The following is a 14,552-nucleotide window of genomic DNA, read 5'->3' on the forward strand; positions in this document are numbered from 1 at the left end:
AGTTTTCATTTGAAAAGCTGTCTGCGGGGGTGGAGTGTAGAAAGCACGACGTGCCAGAAAGGAATGCATAGAGCGAGTTTGGGGAGTGCATGGGAAAGAGTTCTGAATGTGCTGAAGGGGAGGGCGGGAACTCATCTGCGCAGTCTGTAGTGTTACAAGAGTCTGGAGCATGTCAGTTTGATGGCTGGGATGATTTAGTTGGGATTAGGTCCTGCTTTGAGCAGGGGGTTGGACTAGATGGCCTCCTGAAGTCCCTTCCAACCCTGATATTCTATGATTCTATGCTCCAGAACTTTAATCAGCTTCTCTGTGGCATCCCTGTTGTAAGAATCCTTCTCTTGTCTTTCCTGCTTTTCGCTTTCCCTCCACTTCTTGCGTTCAGTGTTTTCTGTCTTGACTGCTGCAGCACCACCTGGAACGTATCTTCCTTGGTCTGTCTCAGCCGTTTTCTTACCTTGCGCAGATGCTCTGCTGCTGTTGGGGGGTTGGTTCTCAAGTTCAAGTCTGGAGAGACATAATTAACAATAAACAGAAGCACTATTGTCAACTACACATCTTCCCAGCTGACCAGGGTGGCTCCACGCAGCAAACACTCTCCTGCTTGGAGCACATCTGAGTTGTTAGATCTGCTGGTACTGTGGGGAGAGGAGGCTGTGCAGTCCTATCTCTGCTCCGGCTGTAGGAACTTAGATCTCTATAGTCAGGTTTCTCGTGGCTTGTTGGAGAAGGGCTATGAGTGGGACGTGCAGCAGTGCTGTGCGAAGATAAAGGAGCTAAGACAGGCAATCCAGAAGGCAAGGGAGGCAACAGACGCTCTGGTTCTGCGGCAAAGTCCTGCTGTTTTTATAAGGGGCTGGATGCCATCCTTGGGGGCGACCCCACCTCCATTGCTAAGAGCCCCATGGATACTTCGGCGGGACTGGAGGCGGCGGACAGTGGAATCAGCCCCAAGGCCAGTGTTTCTCAAGATGCACCTTCCCAGACCACCCTATTGATGTCAGTGAAACACCCACAATGATCCATAAGTACCTGAAATACCATAGAGAAGTAACCCTTTCTGGTGATGTACTCCATTGCAAGATGATCCGGGGCCAAAATTAGAAAATGCGTGCCATCTATTGCCCTGCCGCAGTTAGGGAATCTCATTGTTGGAAAGCCATCCAATATTTCATGCACGTTGCCAGAGTCACAGTCTTTCGTAGCAGGATGCGATTAATGGCCCTTCACACTTGGGTTAATGCAGCCCCAACAGTTGACTTCCTGACTCCAAACTGATTTGCGACCAAGTGGTAGCAGTCTGGAGTCGCCAGCTTCTACACAGCGATCACCACTGAGAGGGCAATTCTCATTTTGGTGTCCTGGTGCTGCAGTGCTGGGGCAAGCTCCACACACAGTTCCTGAAAGGTGGCTTTCCGCATCCGAAAGTTCTGCAGCCACTGCTCATCATCCCAAACCTGAATAATGATGCTATCTCACCAGTCAGTGCTTGTTTCCTGAGCCCAAAAGCGATGGTCCACCATGTTCAATTGCTCCGTGAATGCCAAAGGTAATCTGGTGTTGTTTCTTTCCATGGCACACAGCAAGTCAGGAAATTCTAATTCCTGTTCAGATTGGGAGCTCATGATTAAGGCTGAGAGTTTGTCACAGAGGTCATGGAAGTCACGGATTCTGTGACTTTCCGGGACCTCTGTGACTTCTGCCGTGGTCAGTGCGGCTGGCCTGGGGACCGCCTGAGCAGCTTGGGCAGCCCATGGGCCAGCCGCTGCTGGGGCAGTCTTGTGCCACTGTGCCCCCCTTCCAGCAGCAGGAGTTGGGGGGGGAGGGCGTGGGAGGGGGGGAGGGCTCTGGGCGGCTCTTCCCTTGGGGGGCTCCCCGGAAGTGGCGACATGTCCCTCCCTCAGCTCCTAGGTCCGTGCACTGCCTCTGCCCGCAGGCACTGCCCCCACAGCTCCCATTGGTTGGGAACCACAGCCAATGGGAGCTGCAGAGCTGGCGCTTGGGGTGGGAACAGCGCGCAGAGCTAGGAGTTGAGGGAGGGACATGTCGCTGTTTCTGGGGAACCACGAGGAGCCAGGCCGGGAGCCTGCCAGCCCCACCAGTCCGCTCCCCCCGCCCCAGCACCAGCAGGGATCCCAGGCCACCCCCTCCCCAAGATTTAGTCAGGGGCATATAGTATAAGTCATGGACAGGTCATGGGCCATGAATTTTTGTTTACTGTTCATGACCTGTCCATGACTTTTACTAAAAATACTTGTGACTAAAATGTAGCCTTACTCATGATATACTGCATGACCATCCGCAATGTGTTCATAACAGTAACCACAACAGTAGAGAGCAGTGTGGGATCCATCCTATCAGACAGAGATGGTGGTAGCGCAGTAAACAGAGGCCATTGAAAAATTCCATGAAATGCAGTCGGAAGCCCATGGAATGCTGGGACAGAAAGAACTGCATCATGGGACATTGAGCCTTTACCCATGATGCACTGCAATCCACTCCACCTTCCCATAAAGTCTAGCAGCAAAATATGGCGAGTACCACAATGGGATAGCTGCCCATAGTTCATTGCTCTCACTGTCAATGCTAGAACACCAGCAGTGGATGCGCTCTGCCAACAGAGGGAGCTTAGTATGAACATGCACAAGCGTTGTAATTATACTGGTTTTTGATTGTCAGCTTAACTTGTGTCAACAAAACTCTCTAGTGTAGACAAGGCCTAAGTACGTTTCCCAGACCTGAAGAAGAGCTCTATGTAAGCTTGACAGAAGTTGGTCCAATAAAAGAAATTACCTCATCCACCTTGTCTCTCTTATTTACTATTACTACTGAATCTAATGACAAATTCATAAGAATGTGGTCCTGCAGACACTTCTGAGTACAGTGCTTTGTTGTGTGAGTAGTTCTGTTGATTTCAGTAGGAATATACACTCAGTAGTAAGTATTCTTCTTTGAGTGTTTGCTCATGTCCATTCCATGTTAGGTGTGTGTGCTCGCCACATGCACTGGTGCCGGAAGATTTTCCCCCAGTGGTATCTGTAGGGCCAGCTCTAGCGCCCTCTGAAGTTGCGTGCATATGTGCCAATATAAAGGGCGACGCCGGCCCGCCCCCACCCTTCCTCCCCCTTCAGTTCCTTCTTATGCCAGTGATGGTGCTGGAACGTCCATATCTGTGGTCTTTCCTATCTGTTTTCAGTAGTGATTTTAGTGTATATAGTTACTTCAGTGTAAGTTATAGATAGTCCCTGAGGGACTTAGCCCAGGGATAGTGCATGCCCAGGTCCTTGGTCTTCAAGCTGTGCAAGAAGCCCATGCCTGTCAGTGATCCCCACCAGAGCTGCTGAAGTGATTTGGGGAGACCCACATATGTGACAAATGCAGGATTGGTAAAGGGTTCAAACAGCGTATTAAGAAAGAGTGGGACAGCAGACTTAGAGCGCTTCTCATGGAGCCAGCCTGTTCAGACTTGGCGCCGAGTACATCGGCATCAGTAAGGCATGCCCCTTCACCACCGACCTCCTCACGGCACTCATCCCAGTCTCCGGTGCCTGCCAAGAGACATAAGAAGCATACAGGAAGAGGGTGCTTCCCAGTATCCCTCAAGGGGAAGGTGGGGGACGAGCCAAGACCCATGCTGGGGGGCTTGTCTTCCCCGGAACTTGGTGAGGCAGCAGCCTCACCCAGCAGACTGCCAAGCATGTCCTAGGACCTGTCTCCAACCCCTGGGAGCAGTAGGGGTGTCCGACAGACTGCCAGTCAAGTGTTTCAAGCAGCCATGGACATTGGTCCCTTGCTGGTGACGCTGACACCTTATGAAGAGAGGTCCTGGGACCTCCCATTGGTACTGTCGGTGGTGGTCTTGTCTAGAGGCAGGCTGGCGATGGGACCCCCTGCAGCGATTCCCCGTCCCCATGGCACTGTGCCGGTCACCAGAGTCTCATCAGCGATCCCTGGAGCCACGCAATCACTCTTCAGAGACCTGATACTGCTCGCTGAGCTCCTGGCACCAGTCCCTCAGCGGTGGTCCCAGAGGTGCACCGCTGGTCCCCGGAGTGCTGCCGCCGATCCCCTGAGCACCATCATTGGTCGCCAGACGCACGGCATCGCTCCATGGAACCCCTGTACTGCTCCCCAAGCATTAAACACCAGCCCTCCCGATACTGTGTGGGAAGTGGAGACGGCAGCAGCACTGCCCTGGTCACCAAGGGAGGACCCTTGCTCTGAGGGCGAGGAGATTGATGTGCCCAAGAGCAAGGTGTACCCTGCATTGCCAGCGGGTTTTCCCCCAGGCCCGTCAGCAAGCGCATGGCCACAAGGCCAATGGCCTGTACCCTGGCAGTTCTGGAACCCGTGGGGGTTCTTCCCTGCCCCGGGATCCCAGGTACAATGCTCAGTCTCTCGGGCCTCAGAAAGGTGTTCAACAACGGTATACTGCCCAACTCAGATGAAGGATCAGTCCGAGGTGTCCATGCGCCTCCACTAGCCTCAGACAAGGCTGCCCCAACTAGGGAAGTAGAATTGATACCTCCCCCCATTCTGGCCTCTTCTTCTTCCTCACCTGATAAGGCAGTGGCAGGACCTTCTCACTCAGTTCCACAGTTCCACAAGAACTCAAACTTGGGCTTAGAAGCAGAGGATCTAAAGGAGCCCACTGACGCCCTATTCAATATTTTGGCAGCAGCGTCCCCATTGAAGGTCACCCTTCCTGTCCACAAGGCGGTCGTGAAACTTGTCAAGACCTTATGGTAGACCCCATCCTCTCTGCCCCCTATTTCTAAGCACACAGAGAGAAAGTACTATGCCCTGCCAATGGCTTTGAATATCTGTACTCTCATCCCTCACCTCAGTCCTTAGTAGTCACAGCAGCCAATGAGAGAGAGAGACAAGGTCAGACCAGTTCGACCCCCAAAAAAAGGAGTCAAAGAGGCCACATCTTTTTGGCAGAAAAGTTTATTTGACTGCCAGCCTGGAAACTGCGCATATTGAACCACCAAGCTTTGCTGGGGCGATATGATTACAGTGTGTGGCACTTTATGGCCAAGTTTGCTGACTCTCTGCCGCAGGAGTCCAAACAGGAGTTCTTGGCCATACTTGACAAGGGAAAGACTGTAGCCAGGGCCTCCCTCCAGGCAGACTTGGATGCTGCCGACTAAGCAGCTGGAACAAGGGCATCGGCTGTATCCATGAGACGGGCATCGTGGCTGCAGTCATTTGGCCTGTCCGTGGAGGTCCAGCAATCCATCCAGGACTTCGCCTTAGATGGATCGGCTGTGTTTTCAGAACAAACTGACAGCAGGCTGCACGGACTAAAAGATTCTAGGGCCACACTATGCTCCCTGGCCTTTACACTCCCACAGCCTCAAGGAAGCATTTCAGGCCTCAATAGCCTCAGAGGTTCAGGGGCCAGGCCAGGGCTAAGCCCTATAGAAAGGAGGACAAGGGCTACAAGCACCGCCAGTACAAAGAATGGAGTTTATTGAAGGAGTCCTTGACTCTACCCAAGCCAGAGCTTTCCTACCAGAAGCCAGATTCTTGACGATGTCAAATCTGATTGTCCGAGTCACGACTCACCACAGCCAAAGTATGCCTCAGACTGCTAGGGCACATGGCAGGGTGCACCTATGTAATACAGCATGCAAGGCTACGTCTTAGACCCCACCCCTACAGATGTGGTTGGCATTGGTCTACTCTGCAGCCAAACATCACTTGGACATGGTCCTCACCATACCACCGCAAATTCTTACCTCCCTAGCATGGTGGTCGAACCCACACCATGTGACAGAAGGGGTTCCATTTGCAACCCCATGTCCCTGGTGTCGGATGCTTTGGACTTGTGGTGGGCAGCCCACCTCAGTACACTCAGGACCCAGGGCCTGTGGCCTTAAGAGGAGCTGTTGTTACATATCAACATGAGGGAAGTCAGAGCCACCCGTCTGGCTTGTGAAGTGTTCTTTCCTCAACTATCAGGCAAAGTAGTGCAGCTACTGGTGGACAACACAGCATCGATGTTCTATGTCAACAAGCAAGGGGGGGAGCACAGTCATCAGCTCTTTGCCAAGAAGCCCTTAGTTCTGTATCCAACATGATATCCATCTAGAAGCCTCGCATCTCCTGGGGGTCTTGAACACTTTAGCAGGTTGCCTCAGCTGGTGGTCCTCCTCATGCCACGAGTGGTCCCTCAACCTGGATGTCACTGGAACATCTTCCAGAAGTGGGGAACTCCCTAGGTGGACCTATTCACTACCAAACAAAACAGAAAATGTCATTGGTTTTGTTCTCTGCCTAGCCTCAACAAGGGCTCTTTCACATCCCTTTCTCCTGTTACGGGTATGCAACCTGATGTATGCCTTTCCACCAATGCTTCTCATCAACAAGGTTCTTACGAAGATCAAGAGGGACAGGGCCATAAGTCATCATGATAGCTCCGGCATTGCCTCACCAACACTGGCTTGGCATGCTTGTGGACGCTTCCAGACCTGCTCTCGCAGGACCACGGACCACTGCTGCATCTGAACCTTGCCTCTCTGCACCTGACAGCATGGATGCTGCATGGCTAAGCCTTGAGGAGCAGGCTTGCTCCAGACAGGTCCAACGTGTTTTTAGAAAGCAGAAAACCCTCTACCAGGGCTACTTACCTAGCTAAGTGGAAGTGCTTCACCTGCTGGGTGTCTGAATGGAACCTCTCTCCATTTCAGTCATCTTTACAATCCATCCTAGAATATCTGTTCCATCTAAAGCACCAAGGTTTGGCACTCTCATCAATCAGGGTACACCTGGCAGCCATATCAGCCTTCCACTCTCACATCCAGAGCAGATCAGTCTTCTTGCATGCAATGACAATCAGATTTCTCAAGGGTCTGGAAAGATTCCACTGGTCCATGACCTGGTCCCCCCCCCCCCCCCATGAGACCTCAGTTTAGTGCTATCTAGGCTCACTGGGCCTCCTTTCGAGCCATTGGCATCCTGCTCACTTCTGGATCTATTGTGGAAGGTCGCTTTCCTTGTAGCAATCACTTCTGTGAGATGGGTCTCTGAGATCAAGTCTTTAACCTCAGAACCCCCTTACACAATGTTCTGTAAGGACATGGTTCAGCTGCGCCTCCACCCAGCCTTCATGCCAAAGGTAGTATTGCAGTTTCATGTCAATCGGGATATCCTCCTGCCAGTGTTCTTCCCAAAGCCATAGAACTCCGAGGAGAGGCATCTGCACGCTCTGGATCTCGGACATGCCCTGGCTTTCTACCTTGAGCGAACCAAGCCCTTCTGTAGCTCATCTCAGCTTTTCATTGCAGAGGCTGACAGGATGAAGGGACTCCTAGTGTCATCTCAGAGGATTTTGTCCTGGATCACCACTCATGAGCAGGCAAAGGTCACACCTTCGCCAATAATGATAGCTCATTCAACAAGAGCAGAGGCTTCGTCAGCAGCATTCCTGGCTCATGTTCCAATCCAGGACATCTGCAAGGCTGCAACATGGTCAGCTGTCCATACTTTCACGACCCACTGCCATCACTCAAAAGGCCTGAGATGACTCTGGCTTCAGCAGAGTGGTGTTACAATTGACCCATCCATGAATTCCTGGCTCACCTCCAGAGGCACTGCTTGCGAGTCACCTGACGTGGACTGGACATGTGCAAGCACTTGAAGAAGAAAAAATGGTTACCTACATCTTGTAACTGTTCTTTGAGATGTGTTGCTCATATCCTTTCCTTGACCCACCCTCCTTCCCCTTCGTCGGAATTCTGACAAGGAACTGAAGGAGAGAACTGAAGGGCCCCTTATATCGGCACATATGTGTGTGACTCCAGAGGGCGCAAGAGCCGGCCCTTCGGATACCACGGTGGGGAAAACTTCTGGCACCGGTGCATGTGGCGAGCACAGACACCTGACATGGAATGGACATGAGCAACACATCTCGAAGAACAACAGTTAGGAGAGGTAGGTAACTGCTTTTTTCAGGATCAGGATTAGGCTCCAAATTTGTAATTACCACTTATTGTTATTACCTTTTTTCAGCTAAAGGATGAACAGAGCAACTTGTTCATGTTAGTGATTTTTTTCCCTATTTTATCATCTTCAGCTTTATATAAAAGCGGAAGCTGGACATTGAGCCAGTGTTGAGGTTTGCAATATGGCTCGTATAAAAAACACACAGGCTAACTTCTTTAAAAGGCATTACATAAGATTCACAAGCTGGCACAAAATACAAATGCTGTTACCACAAATCTGATTACAGAATTGCACAGTCATGCCTATTGTGGCAAGCTTTCAGTATCTCGGTCATGTGCATTTGTGTTGCAGGAACTAGTCTGTGACAAACATAAATGAAGCATTAGAATTCAAAAATAAAATTTGTGACATTTTAGTAATGGATCAAGATTTTTTAAAACATGATATAACTGATTTTTTTAAAAAGAAAGATGGAGTAATTGTTTTATAACCAAACTGTTACTAATTAACTCCTTAACAATCTAGATTTCCTTCAGTGTATCCAATTGATAGCACTATTGCTACATCCACTTTCAGATGCTATTAGAGCGCAAACATTAGGAGGCTAAGATCTTGTCAACACTACAGGTTACTTGGGTATAACTTGCATCGCTCAGGGGTGTGAATAATCCACACAACTGAGTGACATCAATTACCTGTGTAGACAGTGGTATGTCTGTAACAGAGCTTCTCCCACTGACATAGTTACCATCTCTCAGAGGCAGGAGTTATTAAGCCACCAGAAGAGCTGTCTCCTGTGGGCTTAGCGCATCTCCACCACAAGCACTGTAAGTGCTGTAGTGTAAATGTACCCTAAGAGCCCTTTTCCAGTATAATTAGAAATTGTACCATGTTATTTCCATGGCTTGCCAGATTGTTTTCAAGAGAGACCCTTTGCCCTTGGGTGTCAGAGTGCATTGTTATTTATGGGATACTAATGTATGATTATTGTCTAAACAGTTTCCTATATTGAACGCTGATCTGCAAACAACGAGTGGCAGCCAGGAAAAGAAGTCCTGGTGGGAAAAGGCACTCTATTCTCCCCTCTTTCCTGCATCACAGTGTGATGGTAAGAAGACATCCGTTATTGAACTAACTGTATTAAAATTGCTTACTTTACAGATGACCAGAAATAGAACTACCAGCTATATATAAAATTCCCAGACTGCGGGAACTGTGGGATGCACCGCAGAGCACCGCTGCGTAAGTCGATGCTAGCCACGATAGTGAGGACGCACTCCACCGACTTAATGCGCTTAGTGTGGACATACGCAATCGACTGTATAAAATGGATTTCTAAAAATCAACTTCTATAAAATCGACCTAATTTACCCTAAGATAAATCTGAAGAAAACGTATTAGATGTTCTACATTTTAGTGAAATGTAGATAACCTTGTTTCTTAATGAGATTTTCCTCTTCTTTTTTTGTCTCCTCCACTCTGAAACAAAAACACCTCAAGAATGTTACACAAATGCCAAGGGAGAGAATGGTGTAGGAGAATACCCAGATGTAAAGGAAGTTCCCAACAATGAAGAACATCTTTTAGATTTTAATATGGTGAGTGATTTATTTTTATCCTCTGTCATCACAGTCTTTGTGGCTGGCCCCAGTTACATTCCAGACTACAAATTCTGATTTTCTCCACGTTTTCATTTTGAAGCCACTTTCTTGTCCTCGCATTTTTCGCAAACCCCTCACCATACTTACCTGTCTTTTGGCCAAGAGGATGGAATGTAAGCCCTCTGGGATGACTGTGAATTGATTGGTCAGATGTGCTGGAAGAGTGCTGTATTTTTTCTTCACAGAGCTTACTTTCAGTAACTAGGGTGGGATAATGTGCTCCTGTAAACCACATAGAGCCAGTTGTTAAGATTTGGGAATGACTTGGAGAGTTACTCTGCAGTTAGCAGTGATAGTAATGTACTCAGAATTACAAATGTGGTTCAGAAATTGGCAAGAGAGTCAGAAATGGAAGACTTTGAACGAAAGGATGGGTGAAAAAAATGCTGTCCTGAATGTGGACTTGTCATCACAGCCCAACCCTCGCTATTCATGTCTAAGTTAGAGAGGGGAAGTGAGAACTGTAACTCTGAATTACTGTGGCATCTTGCCCCAACCCAAAAAATAAATCATTATAAAATCTGCCAGCTTATAAATAGACAAATATGTTCTGTTTTCCACTGTACCAAATAAACTGTCAATTTAAATCCTTAGGTTTCTTCTGTTCATGAAGCAAGGTGTACAGATGGTAGAAATTCTGGAGCAAAACCAAATGGCTTCAGGAAGAAAATATACTCCAGTGATAGCTCCAGCTCTGAAGAGACAGCTTCAGAAGGTGGAAGTGAATGGGCTGATCCTTGTGAGGAGGAGCTTTTTTCTCGAACTCACCTATAAAACTCCAGAATACAACAAATGATTTAAAAGTAACATGAGATGGAAAACTGTCCTTCCTGAGGGTCTGTAGCTCTAAAACAACAACTTGCGTTTCCTCTTCAGTTAACGGATTCAGATATGTATTTATCTTTCTCTTCTTGCTTATTTTATAGTTAGGGACATAACTGTCCTGTTGAATATTTTACTTTCTCCAAACTGTTAAATTCTTGGCTATTTGAACTAGACTAGATTGTGTTGTCAAATCAAGAATGGATGTGCATGTGCTTGTCTTAGTGGTACCACTGCTTTTTTGCATCTTAACTGCAGTTATTGTCATTCGTAACTGTAGCCTTACCACTATTACTATCTTATTAGCATTGCAGTGTCTACAACTACTTCTGCTATTCAGACTTTAGCTTTTGGCACATTTAGGATTTGTTCTTTGAGAACTGGGAGATAAATACTAAACACTGTAATCTATCAGTGCCTTTCTGAATGCAGGAGAAAAGCATGAATGACTTGTCCAGTCTTCATTCAGTAAATCTCATAACTTTGAAGTAGGAACAACAGGGTTGTGCTTTAGAGACTTACAGAAACTGTGTTTTCTATCCTGTGATTTTTCCCCTCCCTCCCCCCATCCCGCAAACCAACACTGAAAATGCTATGGTTTGTAGTCTTCTTGCTAACTGGAGAAGCCAAGGATTTTTGTAGGTATGGAGGCAATGTGAGTTTTCTTTTTTTTTTTTTTTCTTTTTTTTTTTTTGTCCTTTTTTAGTGACCTGCCGTTATAAGGTAGAAGTATTTAAAAAAAAAAAAAACACACACACACACACACCAAAAAAGCCCCCAAACCTCTGGGGTTATGTGGGGATAGTTGTAAACTTTGTAACAAGTAATAAGGATTTTGTCTTGTTGCAAATGGTTGCATTCATGTATCCTGCAAATGCATCCTATATTGAATTTGAGCCTGATGACTAAAACTATCTAAAATGCTCAGAATGTTCAGTGTTTTATATGCAAAAGGTCAGTGCTTCACTTGAAAGAAATCCTGTGGCTGCTGCAGTTAGCTGCTGTTGTGGCTGTAATTTAGTAAATCTCGTAGTTCATTTTGTTCCTGAGAGAATGTTAGGGGCAAGTTATGTGTGTGGTGGGTGGGAGGGTGGGGAGGGCGGGAAGTGATGACTTACAACATACATGTGTGATTGCAGTAGTGATTGTTGCTTTATGTGACTTGCTTTTAAATTTTATTTTGTTAACCTAGAAAGTCAATACATCATCAAGTTGCATCTGTACAAGAGTATCAGCTCCTTGTGCTTTTTAACACATTATGCAAAATTTATAAGACAGGAGGAGCAATATTTGCAAAAATAAACATCTTAAGTTTTTACCAACTAAGTTTTTAAAAAACTAATCTATACAATAGCAGCATGTCTATAACAGCAGGAAGTGCAGACAGTCTAGTACTGACTTGAAAAAGCTTAACCGTTAATTTTGACAGGCAATAAAAACTCCTAAGATTTATAGCTGTTTGAAATATGATCTGAACTGGCTTTGAAATATGTTCTGTGGCAGGAAAGTGAATTGAATAACTGGGTTTTGTTGCCTTTTCTTAATTGATAGTACAAGAATTAAGATCTGTGGTTATAAAGCCATGCAAGGCTGCATGTATCCTTTTTGTTGAAACCCTTACTTAATTGGCTTTGTTTGTTCTTACCATGAAAATTTTTCTGATCCTGCTATTAAACTACATTATCTTAGGGTTTATATTCATACAACAAATCTTTTGACACTTTAAATTTTTTTTTAATTTTTATTTATTTGCAGATTTTGGATAGGTTTTTATGTATTTTACTTTCTTCTGGAGCTTCCTTAAGAGGTTGTGTAGCACCTGCACTGAAAACTATTTATCTGTAAACGTGAAAGTAAAATGAACGTAACATGTAAATTCCTCAAATCACTACAAGGAAGAATGGAATAGAGCTTCATTCTAGAATAAAAAATGACCAAATGGACATATTTCAAACACAATCTTTAGCTCAGTTTATTTTGGATAGAGCTGCTTTTTTAAGTAAGAAAGGGCTCAAAAACAACAAAGGTGTTGACCTTAGTTACATTGTGGTGTAATATTCCAGCACCTTTTGGGGGGAAATAAAATGGTATATAAATGAGCTTGGGCAATAACAAATTGTCTGTACTTGTTTTCATAGTTTAATGGCTAAAGCTCTGAAGCTTTCAGTGAGAGAGTTGAGGTGTGGTTTTTAGTTTTTCTGTATGGATAGAGACACAAAAAAGCATTAAAGGTTGGCAAACGCTGAACTGCACTGTGGTATGAAGCGCATTGCATATCCATAGCACTGAAATATCAGTTTTCCATTCCTGGGCTGAAATTTGTTTCTACTGTTTTGCTTCAAGTGGTTGTATTTGTTCTGATTTCATGTACACCAGAGTAACTGATTTTGTTTTCTTGTGGGGTTACTTAACACCGAATAAAAATATAAAAGGACAATCGGATGGCCTGTGTGTATTCTTTTTGCTTTAGTTAAGATATATAATTCTCATTCAAATTTGAACATACAACACTTTGTAATTAAATATTTTGAGGTAGAGGATACAGAGTGCAGATATCTAACATGACTCCTCTTTCCATTGCTATATGTCTTTCTGCTCTTTCCTTGTGTTTTAGTCTAATTGAGACAAATATGCACTGCATGTGTCATTAAAATCTTTGGACCCTTGAACTTCTCTCAGGAAAAAAAACATTTGAGAAGAGGTGAGCACACATCAGAATTCCTGCCTAATTACTGTTGTAGAAAACTTCATACCCTTAGGTTTAAAAGAGTCAGAAACCTGTTGTTGAGAGAAGATACTGGATCACTACAAAGAGAATTAATAAGAATAATCAACTGGGAAACACTAATCTAACCTCCCTGATCAGTGAGATTGAGAGAGAATTTTTTACATAGCACTGGTGGATGAAAGACAACAGTTTGTTTCTTCCCCCAACCTAAACTCAGCCATTCAGACTCAAAATATATTTGATTTGTAGAACTATTGTGAATATGATTCTTGTTTTTTGAAAACCACTAATCTTAACCAAGTGCCTGAAAGTGAAGTACAAACTTCTCTTTTGTGTCATCTTGAACTGCATGTGACGGGTTGGATCACAGAAACCCCCTTGGGAGCTGCCACCTGATGTGCAAAGACTACCTCTGCTCCTGTTTTCCCTGCCAGCTCAGGACTCCAGCACCCTGTCTTGCTGAGCCAGACACTCCCGTCTGCTCCCACACAGACCCAGGGTCTGAATCACTTGTCCCAAAGCTGCAAGTTTACCTGAAAACAGCTCACAGAAGTGTGCTTGTCTTCAGCACTCCGAAGCCCAACTCCCAATGGGGTCTAAACCCAGATAAATCCGTTTTACCCTGCATAAAGCTTATGCAGGGCAAACTCATAAATTGTTCGCCCTCTATAACACTGATAGAGAGATATGCACAGTTGTTTGCTCCCCCAGGTATTATACATACTCTGAGTTAATTACTAAGTAGAAAGTGATTTTATTAAATACAGAAAGTAGGATTTAAGTGGTTCCAAGTAGTAACAGACAAAACAAAGTAAGTCATCAAGCAAAATAAAATAAAATGCGCAAATCTATGCCTAATCAAACTGAATACAGATAATCTCACCCTCAGAGATGCTTCAGTAAGTGTTTTTTCTCAGACTGGACACCTTCCAGGCCTGGGCACAATTCTTTCCCCTGGTACAGCTCTTGTTCCAGCTTAGGTGATAGCTAGGGGATTCTTCATGATGGCTCCTCTCCCCTTTGTTCTCTTCCACCCCTTTATATATCTTTTGCATAAGGCGGGAACCCTTTGTCCCTCTGGGTTTCCACCCCCCCTCACTGGAAAAGCACTAGGTTAAAGATGGATTCCAGTTCAGGTGACATGATCACATGTCACTGCAAGACTTCATTGCCCACTTGCCAGCACACACACATACAGGAAGACTAACAGGTAAACACAGCCATCTGCAGACAATGGTCCTTGTTAATGGGAGTCATCAAGATTCCAAACCATCATTAATGGCCCACACTTTACATAATTACAATAGGCCCTCAGAGTTATATTTTATATTTCTAGTTTTAGATACAAGAGTGGTACATTTCTACAAATAGGATGATCAGACTCAGTAGATTAT

General features: G+C 45.6%; 1 protein-coding gene across 1 annotated transcript in view; it reads left to right on the plus strand.

Annotated features, from left to right (window-relative positions):
- The window catches only part of KIAA0232 (KIAA0232 ortholog), a 101,190-nt gene extending 90,808 nt beyond the window's left edge, over positions 1-10,382 (plus strand). The window contains exons 7-9 of the mRNA XM_065404853.1: positions 8,947-9,055; positions 9,448-9,545; positions 10,203-10,382. Coding sequence (XP_065260925.1) covers positions 8,947-9,055; positions 9,448-9,545; positions 10,203-10,382 — 387 coding nt within the window. The remainder of the gene's footprint in view (positions 1-8,946; positions 9,056-9,447; positions 9,546-10,202) is intronic.
- The last annotated feature ends 4,170 nt before the right edge of the window (positions 10,383-14,552 follow it).

This window comes from Emys orbicularis, chromosome 5, assembly GCF_028017835.1.
Source record: "Emys orbicularis isolate rEmyOrb1 chromosome 5, rEmyOrb1.hap1, whole genome shotgun sequence".
NCBI lineage: Eukaryota > Metazoa > Chordata > Testudines > Emydidae > Emys > Emys orbicularis.